We start from the raw sequence: 21,063 nt of genomic DNA on the forward strand, positions 1-21,063 counted from the left end.
CTACCTTGTGCTCAATTCTTTTTTTCTGGTCTGAGTGGGCAAGCGAGCGAGGAAGCAATTAAGCAAAGCCTGCTAGGAACTTCCAAAGCGGTGGGCAACCCGCAGAAGACGACGAGGAGGGGTTCCGAGTCCACGAGACGACATCGATGACGACGGTACGACGGTACGAAGTAGGGATGAAACAGGAAATGGAGAATGAGAAGTTGATGCGACGATCTGTGAAGATGTGACAGGACAGGACAGGACTGAATCGGACTGGAGTTCAAATACCTGCCAACAGCGAATGTTCCGAGCTAGGTACTAGGTACCTCATGGGTATACACTCTGTAAGCCCTTGGAAGACGGCGAACGTTACATCGCACATCGCATGTCGCAGATCGCAAATCGAAACCGCATATCAAAGCCCAGCCCATAGCGTGGACACGGGTGAAACCAGATTCCCTATCTACCCATATAGTCCCTTCCTGAGACCCATCCAGCAAATATCTCTTCCACACACTCTCTCCCCAATCTTGCGAATCTACCTACACACCTGCGCAGATCCTGGCCCTGGGCCCCAGGAGGTGAGAAATTTGTGGACTTGGGTACCTAAGGTACCTATCTACATATATTACGTATCAGTAGAGTACAGTACAGGACCCGTTAGGTGAAGTACGTACATCGGTACATCGGTACATAGGTACATAAGGTAGGTAAGTTCATTTGATCAAAGTCTGTGTGCTTTTTAAAAACGGCTTTGCGCTTTCCCATCCATATGTGTTGCCTACATCATGTAGGTACATGCACTGAATTCAATTGTATGGGGGGCATGTTCTGAGGTAGGGCACATCTGCTGCTGCTGCTGGTGGGAGGAAAGGGGTTGGCCCGGCTAGGTACCTAGGTAGGTAGGTAGGTATCTTTCGGGTTAACATCAGTATCACCCGGGACAGTGGAATCTAGTCCCTGAATTGGTGGGCGTTCGTTCGGGGAACTGACTGATCTGATCTGATCTGATCTGATGGGAGTGATTGACTTATGGGTTGATTGGCTGGCTAAGTACCTGACTGACTGAGGGACTGATGGGTCGATGGATTTGACGGACAGACGGACAGACGGACGGGCTGACGGATGGCTTATCTCCCAACATAGCGTCCCTCAAAAGCTGCGTCGACGTCTTCATCAGCCTCTCGGTTACCACTAGTGTCTTCGTCCTCATCCTCATCCTCATCTGAGCCGTCGTCCGAGTCGTAACTTGCTTCTTCGTCCTCGTCCTCTTCTTCTTCCTCGTCATCATCATCTTCGTCGTCCTCGGGTGCTGTATTGGCCCCTCTTTTCGTGGCGGGCTGGTGTGCCGACGTCGACGCGGAGCTACTCCCCGTAACTCGGACTTGCGGTATCGAGGACGAGGGAGCCACTACCGACGTCTTTATCTCAGGGATCCCAGGAATCCATTGCGACTGTGTTCTCGGTGGAGAGGGAAGTTGTTGCTGCTGCTGCGGCTGGCGTCGGGATGCGGGTCCAGATTCAGGCTGAGGACTGGGCCCGCTGGCTTCGCGCTCTCTCGCATCGTCGTCCTCTCCCTCTCCATCGGTAGCAGGTGTGCTCACACTTCGACTCCGTGACGCCGACCTGCTCACATCGCGATCGCTGCCTTGACTTCCTCCACGAGCAAGCCCCGCTTTCTGCAAGTCCTGTCTCTCCCGTCTCTTCTTCTCCCTCTTTTCCGCAGCAAGACTTGAGCTTTTCCTCACATTTCCGCGAAAGATTGCCGATGGACCAATGGTAGTGACGGTAGCAGTGCTTACGACACTGCTTTCCCTGCTTTCTTCCCGCCGCTCCCGCTCGCCGCCGCCAGAAGGGCCCGGGGTCGCGGTAGTGGCCTCGCTCTGTGCCACGCTCTGACTGCGGCTTCGAGCCTCGCCGGTCGCGCTGCGCGACTCGCTGTCCTCGCTGGTCGACGACATTCCGTAGATGGCTTCGAGGGCGTCATAGTTGATCCGCCGTGAAAAGGTCCTGCGGTTCATGAGCATCAGTCTCATGGATTTGGCGGCGCTTCTTTCTGTTCCGCCGACGGTGGTGTTGTCTTGGTCTTCTTCCCCTTCCCCTTCTTCGCCGCCTTCATTCTCGACCTCCGCGCCCTCCAAGTCACCTTCCCCACCTGGCCCCTGGCCTTCCTGGTCTTTGCCTCTTTTTCTCCCCTCCCGGTGCTCCTTCAAATAGCTCACATCCCCCCTACGTCCCGGTCTCTTCGTCCCATCCTTTCTTCTCATCCTTTCCATTTTCTTTCTCCTCTCCTCTTGCTCCGGGTCCAGGCCCCTCGCTCTCATGTCTGCCTCCTTCAACTCTTTCTTTATCCTCTTCGCATGATCCTGTCGCAACCAATCGGCATTCATACTCACCCACACTCTCTCTTTGACGCGGGTCTCTTGCTCAGACAAGAGACACATAGAGACGTCTTCATCGGAGTCGAATTCTGCAGCCTTGAGAGTTGGAGAAAGGGAGACGAGGCCGAGGTTGCCGATTTTCGTGTTGCACGGTGGTCCAGCTCTCTTGTCTCGCGGGTGTGGGGGAACGGTTTGAGTTGGATCGACCGTGAGATCTATCGTGGTTGGTTGTTGTCCTTGTGCTCCTCCTGTTTCAGAAGACTGACCGCCATTGGGCTGTTGCGCTCGTTCTTGCGCTTCATCTGGGGGCTGATAGTTTGGATCGAGTTCCGGATTGTCTCGTAGTGCTTCTGCAATGCCCTCTTCAATTTCATTCTCAATCGCAATTTCGGCGGCTGATGCAGGCGGTGCTTTCCAGTGCGCCGATTTGTGTCTCCGTTGTCGAGGGCGGGCGGAGTCGGAGTCCCCCTGTACCTCGTCATCCTGTGTTGATGAAGGTGTTTCGCTGGGAGTTAGGGATGGATCAATTACAGTCCGTCGAGCTGGGATCTCTGGAATCTTGTAGCCTTGCGCGTCAATGCGGACTCGCTTTGCTGGTGGAGGTTGCGCTTCATCCGATTCCTGGGCAGCCTGAGATCCAGGATTTGTCGTAGCATCTGCTTCAATTTCAGTGGCGGTTTCTGGAAGAGGATTCTTTCTTGGCCGGCCTCTCTTCTTGTTTTTCGGTTTGGGGTTCAGTGCTTGTTTGATGACAGGAGGATGCTGCTCGTCGAGCGGATGCGGTTCGCCGATCTTGGGGATCGCTTCGCTCCTGAACTTGGTGACGGAGAGCTTACTGGCCTGCGTGTCATGGAATTCCTCGAGTCGTTTGTTGATGGTGATTTCGGTGACTTTTGCTGTCAGTACCACCTCTCGTGTGGTGCGACGGTAATTATTCATCCGGGCAGCTAGGATGACGGCAGCACCACAGACACCCGAAGGTCTACGGCCGTGGCCAATCCAGTCGCGCTTCATTCTCTTGACGATGTTGATAGCATCGCGTTTGATTTTGTCCCGATCGTGCTTGTCGAAATCCAGCTCGTCGACAAACCGAGGTACAAGCGTGGCCGGATCCATGCCCCAAAACTCGGAAGAGCGATCCCCACGATAACCAAATCCACGAGAGAGATACAACTTTTTGATGAGGTCCTGGTACACCCTGCCCAGGGCGAAGACATCCATGTTCATTTTCTCAGCGAAGTCAATCAACATGAGGCTGTACATGGGTCTGGGTTGCCCCTCGACCTGCTCGGTCTTGCGTCGACAAGCGGCATAGAGACAGGCGATGGCCACACTCTCAATGGTTCTTCCTTGGATAAAGCCAACAGTGTTTGCGAGTTCGAAGAGTTTTTCGGCCGATTCGACCTCGGAAAGTCGGATACCAAAGAAGGCAATGTACGAAGCCATGACGTTTTTGGCTTGGGCCTTTGAGCGTTCACGATTCAGTGGAGCTTCGCGGCCAGCACTTGTGAAATTGCCCCCATGAAAACTCCTCTGATGAGACTGGTTTTCACCAATCTGGACACCAAGGGCAGTAATACGCCCAGACTCTGTCTCGCCGAATCCCTGCTCGCTGACAAGGCCGGATTCTTCCTGTACAAGGGCACCACAACTCTCGCAGACGAGCCCTTGGTCACTGTAGACGACCTTTGTCCGATCAGGACAGTCGGGATTGGGACACAGAGGCTTTGCCCGAGTCGGAGGCTGGCTGACTGGTGTGGGTGCTCGCACGAGTGTAGGGGTTGACGCTCGCAGAGAACTTGGTGCCGGACTGCCCAGGCCGTCGATGCGACCGTGATAGTTGGGCCGGCGGTGTTGGCCTGCCCGAGGCTTGGGTGGGGGTGGCTTGGGCGGCATCGTAGAACTGTTGTTGCCAGGGTGCGGAGACGAGTCAAATCAAAAGGAGTAAGTCAGATGGTGTCGACAGAGGACTCTCACAAGGAGCATATTTAAGAGCACACGTGACTCAGACTGATGGTGGCTTCGTGGCTTGGAACGTCAAAGGATGAGTCGACAGTGAATGGGCCGAGCATGAGTGTTTGGTGGAGGGGCGGGAGGAAGTTATCTCGGTTGATCTGGGCTGCTTCTGGTAGAGAGTTGTCGTTGCTGGAGGCTGTCTCGAGGTAGAACCAGATGGGCCGAAAGAGGAAAAGATGCGGATGGTGATTGGAGGAGGCGTCGATCTGAGATGCAGGAACTAATGAAGGAATGAGGGAATGAGGAAATGGTGGTGGAGAGGACGAAATGAATTTGGTGTAGCAAAAGTGACTCGAAAAAGTAGTTGAGAATCTGACAGCAAAAGAGGCGGCGGGGCAACCCACCGCCAAGACTTTTCTTGTGCGGTAAACCTGGCCATTGAAAAAAAGGGCGACAACGACACACCATCTTCTCTGGCTGGTGGCTCTGGTGTCAAGGCCATATGGCATCTCGATAGATATGAATTCAGGCACTTTTGACAAAAATGATTCTGATGGTCGAACGTCGCGCATCGCGAGGCTGGCACGTGACAGGCAAGGCTGCAAAAGGCTGGTCTCGTGCGCTCGCCCTTTCAACCTCGAGGCTCAGTTCCCCCGCACGAGGCTGCAACCCCGCACAAGCATAAACAAAGAGGCAGCGAGGCAGGCAAAACCGCCGGTGGTTCGACAATATCCAGGCGATTCTCCGGTCACATCAACGGGTAGAACTTAGAATCCCTATAACCTCTCGCATCCCCTCTCTGCAACGAAAAGAAAATCTTAACAAAAGAGCATCCGTCGAATCAAGCAAAAAAGCTCGAATCTCGTCACAAAAATGTCGGTCTCGGCACTTGATTCGCGCCTGTTCCAGAACCTCTTTGGCACCCAGGAGATTCGGGCTGTCTTCGACGACGAAGCGTATACTCAGCAAATGGTCAATGTTGAGCTTGCCCTAGCACGCGCGCAGTCCAAGGTTGGGATCATCCCGACAGAAGCGGGAGAAATCCTTACCACAAAGCTCAGTGAGGAAGGCTTCCAGTGAGTTTCGATCTCCTAATTTCTGTACAACGAAGTCGGCGCTCATCTGCGGCTGCTAGTCTAGACTTCGATCGTCTTTCGCGCGAGACTGAGATCGTGGGGTACCCGGTCCTTCCTCTGGTGCGACAGCTTGTTGAATATGCGTCGTCCAGTGAGATGGACAAGTATATCCACTGGGGAGCCACCACTCAAGATATTGTAAGTCATCATATTTGCGAGACTGTCGGACTGCCATGTCGTCTCAGGACAGACCAATGTCTGTGCTTTCAGCTGCTGGTGTTCTAACACTTAGGTTCGCTGTAGATGGACACTGCTTCCGTGCTTCAGATGCGCAAAGGGCTAGACATAGTCAAACACCATTTGCAGGAACTGGAAAACATACTGCGGACCCTGTCGAAGAAGTACCGGGACACCCCAATGGCTGGCAGGACGCATCTTCAACACGCTCTACCATGCACATTCGGCTACAAATGCGCCGTCTACCTCTCCAGCATCCTTCGGCATTCTGAGCGTCTCCAGGAAATCGAAAGCCGATGCCTTCTCGTCCAATTTGGCGGTGCGGCAGGGACGCTGGCTTCCCTAGGATCTGACGACACTGGTCTGCGCGTCAGAGAACAATTGGCCAAGGAGCTCGGGCTGGGCAACCCCAGCATCACTTGGCACGTCGCCCGCGACAATGTGGCTGAAATCATCAACTTCCTTGCCCTTGTGGGAGGCTCGCTAGGCAAGATTGCCTACGACCTGATCCTTATGTCGTCCAACGAGCTAAGCGAAGCGTCAGAACCGTTTGTCCCCCATCGGGGTGCATCGTCGACGATGCCCCAGAAACGAAACCCCATCTCCAGCGAAGTCATCCTGGCGGCGTCAAAGATCCTCCGTGCGAACGCGGGTCTGGCGCTGGACGCCATGGTGACAGATTTCGAGCGGGCATCGGGCCCGTGGCACCTGGAGTGGGTGGCCGTGCCCGAAGCATTCGTGGTGGCCGTCGGGGCTCTGCACCAGACCAATTTTGCACTGAGCGGCCTCGTCGTCAACACGGACGCCATGATGAAGAATCTGTTGTCCACACGGGGTCTGATCGTCGGAGAGGCCGTGATGATGGGTCTAGCCCCGTTCTTGGGCCGGCAGCAGGCCCATGACGTAGTCTATGAGGCCTGCAAAGAGTCGATCGAGAAGGACACGGCATTGTTTGACGCCTTGAAAGACCGTGCCAGTGTCGCCGTCTACGTCTCGGAGGAACAGTTGAAGCAGCTCTGTGACCCGACCAATTACCTGGGAGCAAGCCAGCTGATGGTGGACCATATTCTCGAACTCGGAACCAGAAGTTGATCTGTTCCGAGGCCACGAATGAACGTCCACCCGAAGTTCGATCAGTCAATGCTTCATGATTAGTAGTTGCGGCTGGATACTAGAAGCTCCGCCAACCAACCAGAGGGATTTTGCCGATCAGGGTACAAGGCCTCGTATAGACTAGCTACATAATAGCACTGAACTCTGCCTTATTTCCGGGCAGCTACAGTTGGCCGTGTCAGGCCGTCCTTGTTTGCACAGTTAGCTCCGTACATAATAGGTGGAGTTTGCCTCGAACCAACCTCTGACGTTCTCCTCATGTTAGGACTGTTGTGATCGTTGTGCGACACGGCGCGGCCGCAAGGCTGCCATGGCAGGAGTTTACAAGAGATATATCCGAAGTACCGGTCAACCGTACAGCAATCTTGTGCGAAGCAGCCATCAGAGATGTGATCAGGTATGGCAAGCAAAGAATCTGCGCAGCTCGCCACCAAGACGCGGGTATATACATGAGCATATATGTTCTGCTGAACGGGCTCAATTTCAGATTGAATGGACTGTCAGGTCGATTTTGTCCTCTCCTCGCGAAAGTATTACTATACTACCCTTGACTGAGCAGCAAGATTGACCAAAGATCACAATGTCTGCCTATCTCGTGACAGGCGCCGGCCGCGGGCTGGGACTTGAATTTATCTCGCAACTCTCCAAGCTCCCCGAAGACCAAATTTCGATCATCTTCGCAGCGACAAGATCCGATCCTTCAGATGCCCTACAGCAGCTTATAACTCGGTCGAAGGGGAGGGTAGTGCACCTACCTATGGTCATCACCGACAGGGACAGCATCAAGACAGCGGTGGCGCAGGTTGACAAAACTCTTGCCGGAAAGGGGCTCGATGTTCTCATCAACAATGCCGGCGTCATGCCACACTGCATGGACGGCATCGAGACCATGGACAACATTGAGGATGTGTTCAAGGTGAATGTGGCGGCCGTTCACGACGTGACGGCTGCGTTTCTGCCTCTTCTGCGCAAGGGCGGACAGAAGAAAGTGTTGAACATGTGAGTCGGATGAACCCGTTATTGATGACTCCAACACACACCGTGGCTACCGTGGCTGACTGGTGTGGTTACCAATGCAGCACCTCTACTCTCGGGTCCAAAGCAATGGCTCCCCAATATTGGTTTGCGCCAGTGCCGGCCTACAAGGTGTCCAAAGCGGCGTTGAACATGTTGACTCTGCAGTATGCCTTGGAGCTGGGCAAGGAAGGCTTCACGTTCCTAATGGTGTCTCCTGGTGTAAGCTGTGCTCCCCTTGTCCTTGGCCGCTGTTGTCGTTTAGAGTGGACTTGACTGACTGAAAACGTTCTGGGAATTCAGTACTTGAAGACCGACATGAGTGGGGATAGGGCCGATCTGCCAGTCGAGGTCGGAGCACGAGCAACTCTTGATATCCTCTTCAAGAGCACCACGAAGGACAATGGGTCATACCAAAATATACATGTTCCCGGGTGGGAGAATGTGGAAGGACCGAATAAGTATGGCGGTGGGGAAGTATCTTGGTGAAAATAGGCCGCTGGAGGAAGACAGGTGCCACCAGGGATTAGAACGAATCGATAAGGACTGCTGGATGTTCGGCTGTGAAAGCACGATGCTGCGGATGGCACATTCCTCCCTTGCCCTGCTGGACTGTTGTGTTTTGACAATTGTCTCCCATCACACACTGAATCTTGCCACCACTCCACTTCCCATCTTGCAACAGATAGGAGACCATGTCAAGACCGGATCAACGTCAAGGTTTTACAAGAGTTCTATTAGAAACCGTCAGTGGCTGCTGAATCAGGAGGGCAGTGCAGTATAGAAAAGGAAGTTGAGCAAGAGACATGTTGCCTACCGTGGCTGTATCGGGCCAGGATATGACCTGCTTTGTCCCTTTGACTGACCTGAGACCATTGCTAATCCATCTGGCAAAGACTTTCCCCGAGCAAGATACCTCAGAGATGAAGTGACAACATGCCAGAAAGAGACCTTGTTCTATCCCCTGCCTCCATAATGCAATGGCGTCGTTGTCGTTCGTGCCTGATCCATTGTCGGGTCTGAGACACTGCTTCCTCTGCGCCGCTTATCGAGAAACACTGCAGCTGCTTCTAGTCAATTCTGTGCCAGCTGCGTCGTGATGAGGTCTCACTGGACCTGCTTGATGGTTGTTGTTGGACTCCGATCTGGACTTCCCCAAGTTCTATAAAGAGCAGAGGAATCCCTTCGGATTGGACTTCTCAATATCCACAACAAACCTGCATCAAAAGCACACTGGTTATCTTCTCACTAACTTTTTGTACCGCAATTATCACCTCCAACCTTTCCTCAATCTGACAAAACATGGCCGCATACGTCTGGAACGCTGATGCTACCCTCCGAATCACCGACGCCCTCAGAGGCAGTGTCACCTGCATCGGCCGAGCAGCGAGAAGATTCGATGCGCGATGTGGTTGGAGAATCGATGCCCAATCTGCTTCCGACGCAGCGGCAGCCCGTAACCTGCTCCGAGTCATGAGCGAGAGTCCCCCAACCGCCGTCACCTCCGCGCAACTCCATAAGCTTGCCAATCATTGCCTGTGCGAATGCCACAAGGAACAAATTGACCGAGCCAAATCAGAATTGAAAAGCTACCTTGCTGTGGCTGTTCAAGCATACGAACAGTACCGAAACGCAACCCGACAGCATGAAGCCTTCCGTACCCAGTTATTGGAACCCCTTGGTCTGCCGGACGACGAAGAGAGCGATGAGACCGTGATTCGTCGTGTCAGAAGCGTGACCGGTCTCGCAGACTAAACGCGAGAGAGAACACATCTTCGAGCACGAAGCAGACAGAATATCCGGGAGCTGAAGTTCGATGCAGTCGACACACCGCGCTCAAACCCCGGCGACACATTGACCTTCAGGGTTCGTTGGAATGGGAGAGGGGGGAAATCCGAGATGCAGTCTGGCAATGGAAGCACATTTGGTCATCTGGAAAAACTGTTGCCCAGAGGCCTCGTCAGCCACGTTATCCAGGCTTGGGAATCTTTTGGGGGGAAATGGGAAGGGTTGTACTTTGGTCAGGGGAATCGTATCATGCTTGGGGTGGCCTTGAAGATTTTGGGAGCGCTGGCGTCACCAATCCAGTTTGATGAAACAGGAACAGGAAGGGAGCGTTGAAGCCAGCAGGGCAGAGTTGACTAGTGAGATTGGGAAGGGGGAGGGGATGTGATGTGTACCTATGTATTTCGTACCTGGGATAGAATTGGGAATTGATGTGGATGGATCTCCTATACCGCATACGCTGCAACAATCCGAGCAGCTCGTTTCCATGCTGACTACTAGTAGGTACCCTAGTATCTACTTGGTAGGTATTGGTAGGTACCTAATACGAGGTACGAGGGCCATGCGTGTATCAGTGCAGCATCACTGCCTGGTTCAGCCCCTAAAAGCCATGGCTAGTGATCGCTAGCAAAGCTGCTGTCGGGCGGCCTGACGCCCATTAGCTGCCCATCGCTGCCCCATTCTCCAGGCACCAGGGTTCGCTCTGCCCGGACTAAACCATTCGGGTACGTCGCTGCGAAGAACGGCGGAGCTCTGCCGGCGCCTAGAAACCCACTAGCCTCTGTTATCGAGGCTTATACGGAGTACTCGGTACCTCGTACTTGGCACCGCGTACCTCGTGCTAACCAACCGTCTCTGTTTCACGTCTCAAAATATCAGCCCGTTCCCCAGCAGCAGACCGCAACGGCAGCCATCACAAATCGGACCCCCATTGCAATCAATCCTGGAGACCGACCAACGTGTTGTCCAAGGATGGCGCAGCAACCGCGTGTGTCGATCGACAAGGCTGTACGCCCAAGGATACCGTTATGGAGCCCTCCTTGCTATTGTTTCGAAGGGGCAGGGGGGGAGACATGAGGATATATTGCTGGCTATAAGAACCCGACAAATGGACTGCTCAGTGTCTGAATGGTAAGGCATCTATCACAGAACCCATTCTGACTATTCTCTTGTTCATTTCTCTACTCGAACTCGAACTCCTCCTTCTACTGCTTCAAAGCCACAGCCCCTCAACATGTCTGCTCCAGCGAACTGCACCATCGCGACCTGCTCGATCAAAGAGTACGGGCAGATCCAGTACATCCCGACCTTGGTGGGCAATGCCATCTACACTGGCATCTTCGGCTTGCTCCTCCTCCTCCAGCTCCTGCTAGGGATCCGGTACCGGACTTGGGGGTTTCTGGTCGGGATGACATGCGGGATCGTGCTCGAGATCGTAGGCTATGTCGGTCGACTGATGCTCAACAACGACATCTTCGACAAAAACTCCTTCATCATCTACCTGATCGGCCTGACCATCGGCCCGGCTTTCCTGACCGCCGCCATCTACCTGTGCCTTTCTCGCATCATCACGATCCACGCGCTCGAGCTGAGCCTGCTGAAGCCGCGCACCATCGCGTGCATCTTCGTCGCCTGCGACTTTGTCTCTCTGCTCCTGCAGGCCACGGGCGGTGCCATCGCGTCGACCGCCGACGACAACGCCACGAACCAGATCGGCATCGATGTCATGATTGCGGGTTTGGCGTCGCAGGTCGTGTCGCTGGCCATCTTCATGGCTCTCTGCTCGCATTTCGCGTGGAAGGTTTTCAAGAACCCCGACAAGCTCAATCCTGAGCACGCGACGCTGCGAGGAACACTCCGTTTCAAGGGCTTCTTGGCTGGTAAGTTCTGCTTCCCGCTTCCTTCCTTCCAACCCAGGATCTTCCGATTTGGGGTTTTGCTGACTTTTGTATTTCAGGCATCGCAATCGCCGTCATCACCATCACGGTCCGCTCGTGCTACCGCCTGGCCGAACTCCAAGACGGCTTCGACGGCGCTCTCGCCAACAACGAACTCGTCTTCATGATCCTCGAGGGACCCATGATCATCGCCGCCGTCACGGCCCTGACAGTCTGGCATCCTGGCTTCGTGCTGGGTGCCAAGCTGTGGAATGAAGCCGGCTTCCATGCCATGCCCACGACGAATAATCTGGGCCACTACAAGGAGGTCAACGACAGCAGCGCCGAGCAGATTGCCATGCCGTCGCTTCCTCCACAGGTGTAGCGCCCACCGCCCGCACCAACTGGAATGAGCAGGAAGAGGCGCAGATCGGGTGGTTTGGGATCATATACATCCGCATAAAAGAGTGAGAGGGATTTTCCTTTGTGTATCATCAAAGAGCTGGGTTTAGGGGTGTCTGGGTTTCCCTCTCCCAGACGCATGTACAATGACAGGGGAAATGATCATGAATGGCGTTGTTATCTAGAAAGACACGAGATGATTTTGAGATACCAATTTGTTCAATAGACGCGGATACCAACCCCCTTAACAAACGGGATATGGTGTTTTACGAAAAATGTGGAAAATTTGCACTGTACTTCTTCTAGGACTTGAACCATCAAAGCAAACACCTTTTCAAGGCCGCCTCTGTTCTTCATTCCTGGGTGACTGGGAAAAATAAAACGACTCAATACAAGACACCACCTCCAGAGTGGTCGGGCGGCTCGGGCGATTTCTTGCACTTTTTACAACCGCATGGCCGTGATCCAGGCCAAAGCTCGAAACCCGAGCCAGTGGAAATCTAGTCCCGTACTATTTCTAACAGCAGGCTCCATCGATACTACTAGGTAGGTAAGTATATGAAGATAGTGATTTCTCCTCACTGGGGTTAGCCGGCGCTCGCCGGGTTGCGTGCCGTGGTGCTAGTCCCGTTGGAGACTCGCGTCTGCGAGACATAGGGCAGCATCACACTCGACCCAATCCGGATTAGACTCGCGGGCACCTTTCGTTCATCTGGCTTGTCTGGGCACTTTCAGTTCAGCCTCGCGAACTTTCCAACGACCAGTGTCACAATCAACCCACTCCTGCCGGTCGTTGGCGGCTCGAGAGAGAGGATTCTGGAGCTAGGTCGGAGTCATGCGCCACCGCCTTATCCCGTAAACACCAAATTGTCGCGATGCCCCTTTCCAATACCGACGTTTCCTCCAAACTCGGCCCCTCCACCAAGAAGTCCATCTTCGAGCGACAAAAAGCAGAGGCAGAAGCAAAGAAGGCCCGAGAGAAAGCCGAGACAGCAGCTGTGCTTGAAGATTTTGTGAAGAGTTTTGAAGACGATGGGAACCAGACATCGGGCTTCTCTTCAAAGCGAGGCTCTGGAGGCGAAAATCGAGGAGGGTTTGGCTCTGGTGGTAGCAACCACGGTCCCCCTGGCCCGGGCAAGCGCCATTTCACAAGTTCGGGCTTGAAGAGTGGTCCCGGTAGTCTGGGGCCGAGTCCTCCATTACCAAAGCGTGGTCCGGGTAGCTTGGGACCAGCGCCGGGATTCGGAAGAAAGAGACACTATGATGAATACTCGGGACGCGATCGGGACCGAGACCGCGACCGCGACCGCGACAGGAGGGATAGGGTGTTTTCCTACAGTGACGGCAGAGATGTGGACAACGGGAAGGATTCCCATGGGTTTGCCCAAGATGAGGAGGAGGATACACGGGACACAGAAGAACTCAAGGCCGCTGCGAAACCCACACTGCATCTCGCCTCTCTCCCACCTGAGACATCCCCTGCGGTCGTCAAGGCCCTATTCACCCCCTCCCCATTGACTGTCGAAGGTGTTCGCATCCTTCCGTCTGCACCAGGGTCAGCCACTGAAAGAAAATCGACCTCGGCCATCGTCACGCTTGCTGCTGAAACCCCAGCAGCAGATATTGAAACCATGGTCTCTCATCTCCAGAACAAATACCTCGGTTTTGGCTTCAACCTCTCGATATCTCGCCATCTTTCTTCCGCAGCCTTAACCGGCATGAACTCGTTAAGCAACAACACTCCGTCGGCGAACTTGAACAATCTCCCCTTTGGTGCGAAACCGGTGCCACAGCACACATCTTTATCCCGTGCTCCTCCCCCGGCCCAAGCAGGTGCTGGTAACCGCTTCGCTCCTCCGACTTCATACACCTCATCGACACCCTACGGTCCTCGATCGAGCATGCCCCCCACACAAGTCACCGTACAGGCCCCGAATGATCTCAGGCAACTCCGTCTAATCCACAAAACCATCGAAGCTCTTCTGACTTATGGTCCTGAATTCGAAGCGCTGCTCATGTCCCGGCCGCAAATTCAGCGTGACGAACAATGGGCTTGGCTATGGGATTCAAGATCAACGGGCGGAGTGTATTATCGTTGGCGTCTCTGGGAGATCCTCACCGACTCCAAATCGCGTCGTAGACAACGCTATACCGCGTACGGGATGCGACAACCACAAGGTGACATTTTATTCGAGGGACAATCAACTTGGATACCTCCGGAAGAGGACCTCAAGTTCGAATACACCACCCGTCTCGAGGAATTCATTTCTGATGACGACTACAATTCTTCAGACGAAGAAGGCATCGATGACGACAATAGAGGAGGGGGACTAGCTAGACGGTATCATGATCACCAAAAACTCGCCAACGTCAGTGACTCAACGGCCGACAATGACGGCACAGGTTATCTTAACCCGCTTGCGAAGACGAAACTCATTCATCTACTTAGTCGCCTGCCAGAAACAAATGCAAGACTGCGCAGGGGCGATGTTGCGCGAGTCACGGGATTTGCAATCGAGCACGCCGGGGCTGGCGCAGATGAAGTCGCAGAATTGGTCACGAGGAATGTGGTTAGGCCGTTTTGCTACAGCGTGAAGAGACCAAAAGGAGATACAGACGACGAGGACGACCGTCATGACGATGAGAACGGCGACGACATGCCAAAGGACTGGGGAGATAGGGAGCCGCCCAAAACAGAAGCACCAGATCAACGCTCCAAACCCAGGGAAAAGGATACGACCCCAGCTTCGCTGATAGGCTTGTATCTCATAAGCGACATCCTCTCAGCCTCTTCGACCTCGGGCGTGCGGCACGCATGGCGCTACCGCTCTCTCTTCCAACATCATCTTCTCGCCCAGAACGTCCTGCCCGTGCTGGGCAAGATCCCACAAAAGTACGAGTGGGGCAAGCTCAAGGCCGAGAAGTGGAAGAGGCAGGTGCAAGTGGTCTTGGGACTGTGGGAAGGGTGGTGCGTGTTCGAAGAAGCGAGGATGAAAGAGATGGTCGAGGGGTTCTTGCATCCGCCTCTGAGCGAGGAGGAAGAAAAGGCCAAGGCCAAGGCTGAACAAGATGCTGAAAGAGAGAAACAAAAGGAAAGAGATAAGGCTGCTGGAGGTGTGAGCCGTTGGCGCAGCGTGGGGGCGGATGCTGGTGCCAACGGGAATGTCGGACTTGATGATGGCAAAGCCACAGCTTCTGTCTCTGCCTCTGCCGAAGCGAAGCCTGCAGCAGCCAATGACGGCGACGTGGAGATGGACATGGACGGAACACCCATGGCCGAGGACGACTTGGGTGACGACGAGGCCGGGATCGACGACCCAGACGAAGAAGACGGCGACACAGTCCTGACGGACGAGAACATCGACGGCGTGCCAATGGCGGACAGCAGCGACGATGACGAACAGGCACCTGCAGACCACGACCACCTGCAAGGACGAGGACAAGCACAAAAAGATGGTGGTGGAGCGACCGGTGCGGACCAAGCTCGTAGACTGGGGGAGCAGCAGCAGCAGCTCCAGTCTGAGTCTCGGGACGAAAAGGACGGCGGCAGCCCCTCCTCAAAAACACAAGCCTTGGTGGACGCACCGCGAGAGATGCAGGTGCAAGGACACACAGAAGCTGAAGCCGAAGCCGGTCCTGCCCACCGCTCGCAGGCGACAATCAAGCCCAGTGCTGCAAATGTGCCTCCACTACCAACGACCACGACGACGACTCCCCAAGGCCGCAGAGTCCGTCCGAAAGCCGTGGATTTCGATGACATGTTTGAGTAGTACACAAACAGACAAACACGCAAGCAAGCAAGCAAGCATATGGGTCCAATGAATATGAAAAGCCAATGAATTGGATTGGTCCTTGGTGATTCTAAGTAATGAATATGGGTCTGAGGTTGAACAAGGAGCGAGATCTTGCTTTTTTTTTATGACCCCTGCTGATCTCCCACACGCTGCCATTTGTCTTAATCCATATCCCTTGTCCCACAGCTGGAGCTGCCGTGACATACCCATATGTCTTATCCTATAAGCTGGGTGCTGTGCGTTCCAGCGACCCAGAGCACACACACTACAACTCCTCCAAGCATGCTCCTAGACCTCCTCCATGCTCGCTTTCCCCGGCTCTCCTTCCGGTAACGTGTTTCTCATCGTGTTCCCTGGCTCTCCTTCTGGTAGCGTGTTTCTCAACGTCCTCGGTTCATCTGGGGTTGGGCTCTTCTCCAAAGGCACCGTGTCCCCAAGTGTGCTTGCGGTCGTGTGCTTGCTCACAGGAATCGCATCAGTATTTGGATTCGGCTCTTCCCTTTCCAGTTCCGATCCTGACGCCTGAGTACTGCTTGCCGTCGTGCGTTGAGAGAGGCCAACCTCTTCACCTTCCTTGTCGTCTTTCTCATCTGATTCATTCCGGCTCAGAGGATTGGACTTCTCCTGTGTGGGCGTCCCCAGTGTAGGGTCCGGGTCTGCAAGTTCCCCAGCAGTGTTTGTGGCTAGGTTAGTCGCCATTGGTGCCGGTTGGCTCTCTACCTTCGTCTCGGGAACGGTGGGCTTAGTTTCAGCATGATCAGTTACATCAATAGTGGCCGGCGAAGGCTCTTCTGCCGGAGCCGAGTCTTCAAGCTGCTCAGCCTTCTCCCCTGAAACGTCCAGGTTTCCAGATTCCTCCTCCTTCAGTGTGGACGCAGGAGCGGTAGTTTCGCTTGAAGTGACGTTCAGCTCGTCAACGTCATCAATCGTCCACAAAGCACGCGGTGAAAACATAGAGAACCCCATGGGTTTCACCGGAGCAGCCGGAGACTTGGCTGGTGCTCGTCTTTGAGGGCCACGCGCTCTACCTTTTCGCGCATCTTCCAGAGGTTTCGCCTCTTCGGCCACTGGCTCTGGCTCTGGCTCCTTCTCCTTGGGCGGTCCCAAGCCAAGTTTCTGATTGAGATCGTTCATAAAGTTCCCCCTCAGATTGGCAATTTTACTGCCTGGAATAGGTCTGGCAGGGACCTGTGGCTTAGCTTTGGCGACGGGAGGCGAAATCCTCTCCTGCTCAACCGACCCTGTTGAACCACCTGAAATGGTCTTCGCCAGCCCTTCTCCGGCAAGTTTCTTTGCTGGCCGAGCCGGAATTTGAGGCTTCGGTCGATCGGGGATACTGGGAACTTTCTTCAGCTCTGTGGGGGAGGTATCCTTCGGTTTAGCCGCGTCACTTTGGGGAACACCCAGAGGTGGTACAGTGCCGAGTGCTTTCTGCGGCCGGGGTGGCACGCTCGGTGCGACCTGAGCAGACGAAGTCCCTTCACCTAACCTGTTCTTAGCAGGACGTGGTGGAATGCTTGGCTTCGCTGGGACTTCTGGCGAGGTTTCTGGTTCAGGCTGCTCTTCTTTGGGCAGATTGGAGATGGTTGTAACAAGATGGTGACTGTCAGGACTATCCTCCCATATATCTTGGCTGGGGAATCTGGGTACCATACCGGGTCGGGTTGGCATGTCATCACGAAGGTGAGGCGCGAAGCGAGACTGTGCCAGCCTCTGTTCTTTTGGAATCAACCTAGCCTTCTCTTGCTCAGACGGTTCTTCCTTTCGGGCTGCTTCCTGTTCTGGAGGTTCAAATGTCTTGGAAGCAGAAACACCCTCCTCGGCCTTAGCAGGAAGATCTGGCGTAGAGACGGTGGCGGAGTAGAGGGCACTGCTTGGGGTATCTTCCCAGATGTCTTGGCTAGGGAATCGCCGCTGTAGAGCATTGGGTCTCTGTTTGAACCGTTCAGAGTAACTGATCGGCTTCTTGTCGTCATCCTCGGGGAATAGTGGTTCGTATTCATGTACATCTTCTAGCGGAGTGTGCATGGTGTCTCGTTCCTCAGCATGTGAAATGAATCTGGACAAAGAATGATTGGCGCTGTGGAGACTGTACATGCTGGTGGGTCTGCTCGGTGGGCGTGATCCGGGGGTAACTTCACCGCTTGCGGGCTCAAGACTTCCACGCCGTTCCTGCTTGGGAGAGACTGCTGGCTGGAGGTGTTCCCAGCCGGCTTCCTTTGCGACCTCGTCCGCTGCCAGGATTGGCGCAGTGTAGCCGTATTCCTGGAGGTACTCTTCTTCCTGGCTTGACTGTGGGACTAGCGGCCGAGTTTCCAGAGATTCATTCATGCTTTCCTCGCCGCCCGTAATCTTGTTAAAGCGTCGACCCGCCGGAATATGGATTTCTCCCTCCTGCTCACTTTCGACCGCATCGTGGTCATCATGCCTACTGGAAACCGAAAGTCGGCCACGACGGACTTCAGCCGGGATGGTATCGTTCGCCGGGAAACTGGCTTTTCTCAGTGGGGACTCGAGGGCCGGTTGGGAGGTATTGGTAAGGGTCTTCGCGAGGCTGTTTGGAGTGTTTTGCTGGGACCTGGAGACGTAGATGTCGGAGGCCAGGTATCCAATTTGTTCATCAGGATACGAAAAGGTTGTTCCTGTTGTTCCTAGACAAATGGGTTAGAGCACGCCATGTTTTCACAGCAAGCACCTTACCAAATCCTGATCCCCGGCTAGCCGTATCCCGCACAATCTTGTTCAGATCATCGCTACTCAAAGCGAAAGCACCGCGACCACTTCCGATGCTCTCGTAGACTCCGTGCCCAAGGGTTTCCTCAATTTGGGCAACCTCGGGATGTTTTGCGTACCAGTCCTTTTCAAACCTGTCCTGAGGAGCAACGCCATGGCCATGAAGACCATAGCTCCCAGGAGGAGTGAAGATCTCCCTGCTCGCTTTCGCACGTGAGTGGGTCGGACGTCTCTTGTCGCCGTTTGTGCCTGTATGAGCCGGGCTGAGACCAAGGGCCGGAGAAGGGGCCTGCACGTCTCCCAAGAGAGGGTTGATGGGGACTCGGAGACCTAGTTCTGCAGGGCCAGACTCTTCGTCTCCAAAGACAGAGGGACGGCGTTCGCCGCCGATTGTAGACGAGGGCCGAGAGAAACTTGACCGGGTTCTCACTTGCTGCAGGCCTTCACCCTCATCTTGCGATGGAGTCGACGGCTTCCCAAGACCGTGAGAAGAGGCCTGCTGCAAGTCGGTCCGGGTGACGGCCTGGACCTGCGCAGTCGCACTTGACTTGGGAAGGGAGGGCTTTGGAGCATGCAGTTGGAGGTCTTGGGCGATATTTCTGGTTTGTGCGGCGGCATCCGCGGCCAGAGTCGAGATAGGAGGCTGCTGACTCGTCTGCGTATCCGTCTGCATCTCACTTTCCATGTCCATGATCTCGGCATACTCCATGCCTTCTTGACCAAGAGATGGCAGGTATTGTACGCTGGGACGGCGGGGCAGTCCTTCGGCGGAGGCTTGCTCATTGGTCTTGTGACGGGTGAGATTGGCGGACCATGGCTCGTTCAGAGGAGAGCGAGGGTAGTGGGAGGGGGAAAGCGAACGCTCGAGACGCTTGTTGATGGGACGAGGAGGGATATCAGGCAGCCTCCCAGCGCCGTGGGCGGCAGCTTGTTGGGCTCGAACAGGACGAGGAGGGATGGTGGGAGCAACTTGAGCGGCCGACATGATGGGCAAACTAATGCTTGATGTCGACTGTGCAAGTACAACGTTAGCATGCGAGGAGAGATAAAGAGGTCGAAACAGGGTGCAAAGCATAAACAGCTACTCTCTCGGAGATATATCTCACTCACCGCCCTTGCAGGTGTCAAGGTTTTGTGAGTGGGATATTTGAAGTCCTTTTGACGATAAGGACTCGAGAGGGTTGAAATTGGAGAAGCCAGCTACGTACCGTTTTGGAGAAGGTACAAAGAAAAGAGAAAGGAAACTCGTCAGAAAGATAACAGTGTCAGTGTATAGGTCGAGGTTTCGTTGACATCAATGGGGAGGGAGCATATGGAAGAATGTCAGGAAGGAGAAAAAGGAAAACAGAGGATGATGCAGGTTGAGGTTGGAGGGCAATGCGGTGATTTTTCTTGTATGCTGCAGTTTGACGGGTTACTGGTGAATCGTGGAGAAGCAGGAGGTGGACAAGTCTAGTTACATACTACTTGGTCACTGCCACCGCCAGCAGCACCTGCAGCGGGCTGATGCCACCGAAGGGCCGGTTATTATGGGCTCGGACCAGGGGCCCCAAGGGCCACCAAAGGGCAAGCCGGGAACAGACAAAGGGCTCACCAGGCAGAAAAAGTCACGGGTCACAAGCGCAGGAAAAGTCTTTTGTTGGTGATGATGCAGAGGGATGATTCCAGGCCTGTGGCTACTGGTCCAGCAAGTGAGCAGCCCGTCACCGCCCCTGCGGGTGAGAAGATGGCTAGGCTTACGTAGGAATAGTGGCCCGGCTGTGGGTGGGAAGGGGTGGCCAGTGGCCCAAAGTGATGCACCATGGGGCCTCAACGGGGCATAGTCGCCTCAGTGGCCTCCCTGGTGCCAGTGGGTGCCAGCCCAGCGGGGTTCTGTTCGTCGCCCAAGGCACCTTCTTATAGGTGCCTTCGGGTCCTTTGCGTGGTCCTCTCCTCGGCCAAGGTTTGCACGGCTGTTTTGAGACGTGTTTTGACGAGTCAGAAGATGTAGGTACATCCAACAGAAATAAAATGTCAACGTCTGATGCACTGCTTGCCAGCGTCCGGATCTCGCATGCGGTTAGGCTCGGAAGGGCTTTGAGAAACAAAACTGACTCCAATTGCGGTAGTCGTGATTGGTTTCAGGACCCGTAGCAATATGGCGCTCGGGTGGATTGGCGGGGACGGTGGGCAACAATTCAGGAACACATCCAATTCTCTGCCACCTTCTGCATTCTCTGCAGGCACTGACGTGATGCGTGCCTCGATCGTCACGAACACCTTTCGATCGATTGCACCATGAAGCTGACTTTCACTGTCGATTACGCCCCCCCAACGCCCTCCCCTCATCACCGGCCTTTTCATTCAAGACATCATATGACAATGATGCGAGAAACAAGTGAAACCTTGACCATAGCAGCTCCAGCACAGTCCACACCCCACCTTTGCGTACCGACGCAACCTCAACCACTAGTCCTCTGTCCTGAGATCTCAACGACATAAGGACGCATGTGTTTACCGAGATATGAAGACAGTCGATATGAACAAACCATGGGCCTGGAACAGAGATAAGGTAGGATAAGGGCAAGCAGGTCAGCTCTTGATTATCCTTTCACTGCTTCAGGTACTACCGGCTGGAACACCCATGCGTCGGTAGACGAAAACTTGCTCGACCTGTTCCGATGTTGCTGCCAATGCTAATATATATTGCCGAGTTTACAGTTAAGCACTACCC

General features: G+C 54.4%; 7 protein-coding genes across 7 annotated transcripts; 5 read left to right on the top strand and 2 right to left on the bottom strand.

Annotated features, from left to right (window-relative positions):
• Positions 1 to 1,112: 1,112 nt before the first annotated feature.
• Z520_00109 (uncharacterized protein) lies at positions 1,113 to 4,259 on the bottom strand (the record flags this gene model as incomplete). Its single annotated transcript, XM_016770630.1, has 1 exon — positions 1,113 to 4,259. One exon carries the CDS (start codon positions 4,257 to 4,259, stop codon positions 1,113 to 1,115), a length of 3,147 nt encoding a protein of 1,048 aa, XP_016637540.1.
• Positions 4,260 to 5,192: 933 nt separating this feature from the next.
• On the top strand, positions 5,193 to 6,724 carry Z520_00110 (uncharacterized protein; the record flags this gene model as incomplete). Its single annotated transcript, XM_016770631.1, has 3 exons — positions 5,193 to 5,395; positions 5,455 to 5,593; positions 5,699 to 6,724. The coding sequence occupies 3 exons, from the start codon at positions 5,193 to 5,195 to the stop codon at positions 6,722 to 6,724; spliced, it is 1,368 nt and encodes a 455-aa protein (XP_016637541.1).
• A 601-nt stretch (positions 6,725 to 7,325) lies between these two features.
• On the top strand, positions 7,326 to 8,248 carry Z520_00111 (uncharacterized protein; the record flags this gene model as incomplete). Its single annotated transcript, XM_016770632.1, has 3 exons — positions 7,326 to 7,744; positions 7,825 to 7,981; positions 8,063 to 8,248. 3 exons carry the CDS (start codon positions 7,326 to 7,328, stop codon positions 8,246 to 8,248), a joined length of 762 nt encoding a protein of 253 aa, XP_016637542.1.
• Positions 8,249 to 9,061: 813 nt separating this feature from the next.
• Positions 9,062 to 9,514, top strand: Z520_00112 (uncharacterized protein; the record flags this gene model as incomplete). Its single annotated transcript, XM_016770633.1, has 1 exon — positions 9,062 to 9,514. The coding sequence occupies one exon, from the start codon at positions 9,062 to 9,064 to the stop codon at positions 9,512 to 9,514; it is 453 nt and encodes a 150-aa protein (XP_016637543.1).
• Positions 9,515 to 10,778: 1,264 nt separating this feature from the next.
• Z520_00113 (uncharacterized protein) lies at positions 10,779 to 11,806 on the top strand (the record flags this gene model as incomplete). Its single annotated transcript, XM_016770634.1, has 2 exons — positions 10,779 to 11,424; positions 11,502 to 11,806. 2 exons carry the CDS (start codon positions 10,779 to 10,781, stop codon positions 11,804 to 11,806), a joined length of 951 nt encoding a protein of 316 aa, XP_016637544.1.
• Positions 11,807 to 12,698: 892 nt separating this feature from the next.
• On the top strand, positions 12,699 to 15,593 carry Z520_00114 (uncharacterized protein; the record flags this gene model as incomplete). Its single annotated transcript, XM_016770635.1, has 1 exon — positions 12,699 to 15,593. The coding sequence occupies one exon, from the start codon at positions 12,699 to 12,701 to the stop codon at positions 15,591 to 15,593; it is 2,895 nt and encodes a 964-aa protein (XP_016637545.1).
• A 312-nt stretch (positions 15,594 to 15,905) lies between these two features.
• On the bottom strand, positions 15,906 to 19,335 carry Z520_00115 (uncharacterized protein; the record flags this gene model as incomplete). Its single annotated transcript, XM_016770636.1, has 2 exons — positions 15,906 to 18,268; positions 18,318 to 19,335. The coding sequence occupies 2 exons, from the start codon at positions 19,333 to 19,335 to the stop codon at positions 15,906 to 15,908; spliced, it is 3,381 nt and encodes a 1,126-aa protein (XP_016637546.1).
• Between the last annotated feature and the right edge of the window lie 1,728 nt (positions 19,336 to 21,063).

This window comes from Fonsecaea multimorphosa (genome assembly GCF_000836435.1).
Source record: "Fonsecaea multimorphosa CBS 102226 unplaced genomic scaffold supercont1.1, whole genome shotgun sequence".
Lineage (NCBI taxonomy): Eukaryota > Fungi > Ascomycota > Eurotiomycetes > Chaetothyriales > Herpotrichiellaceae > Fonsecaea > Fonsecaea multimorphosa.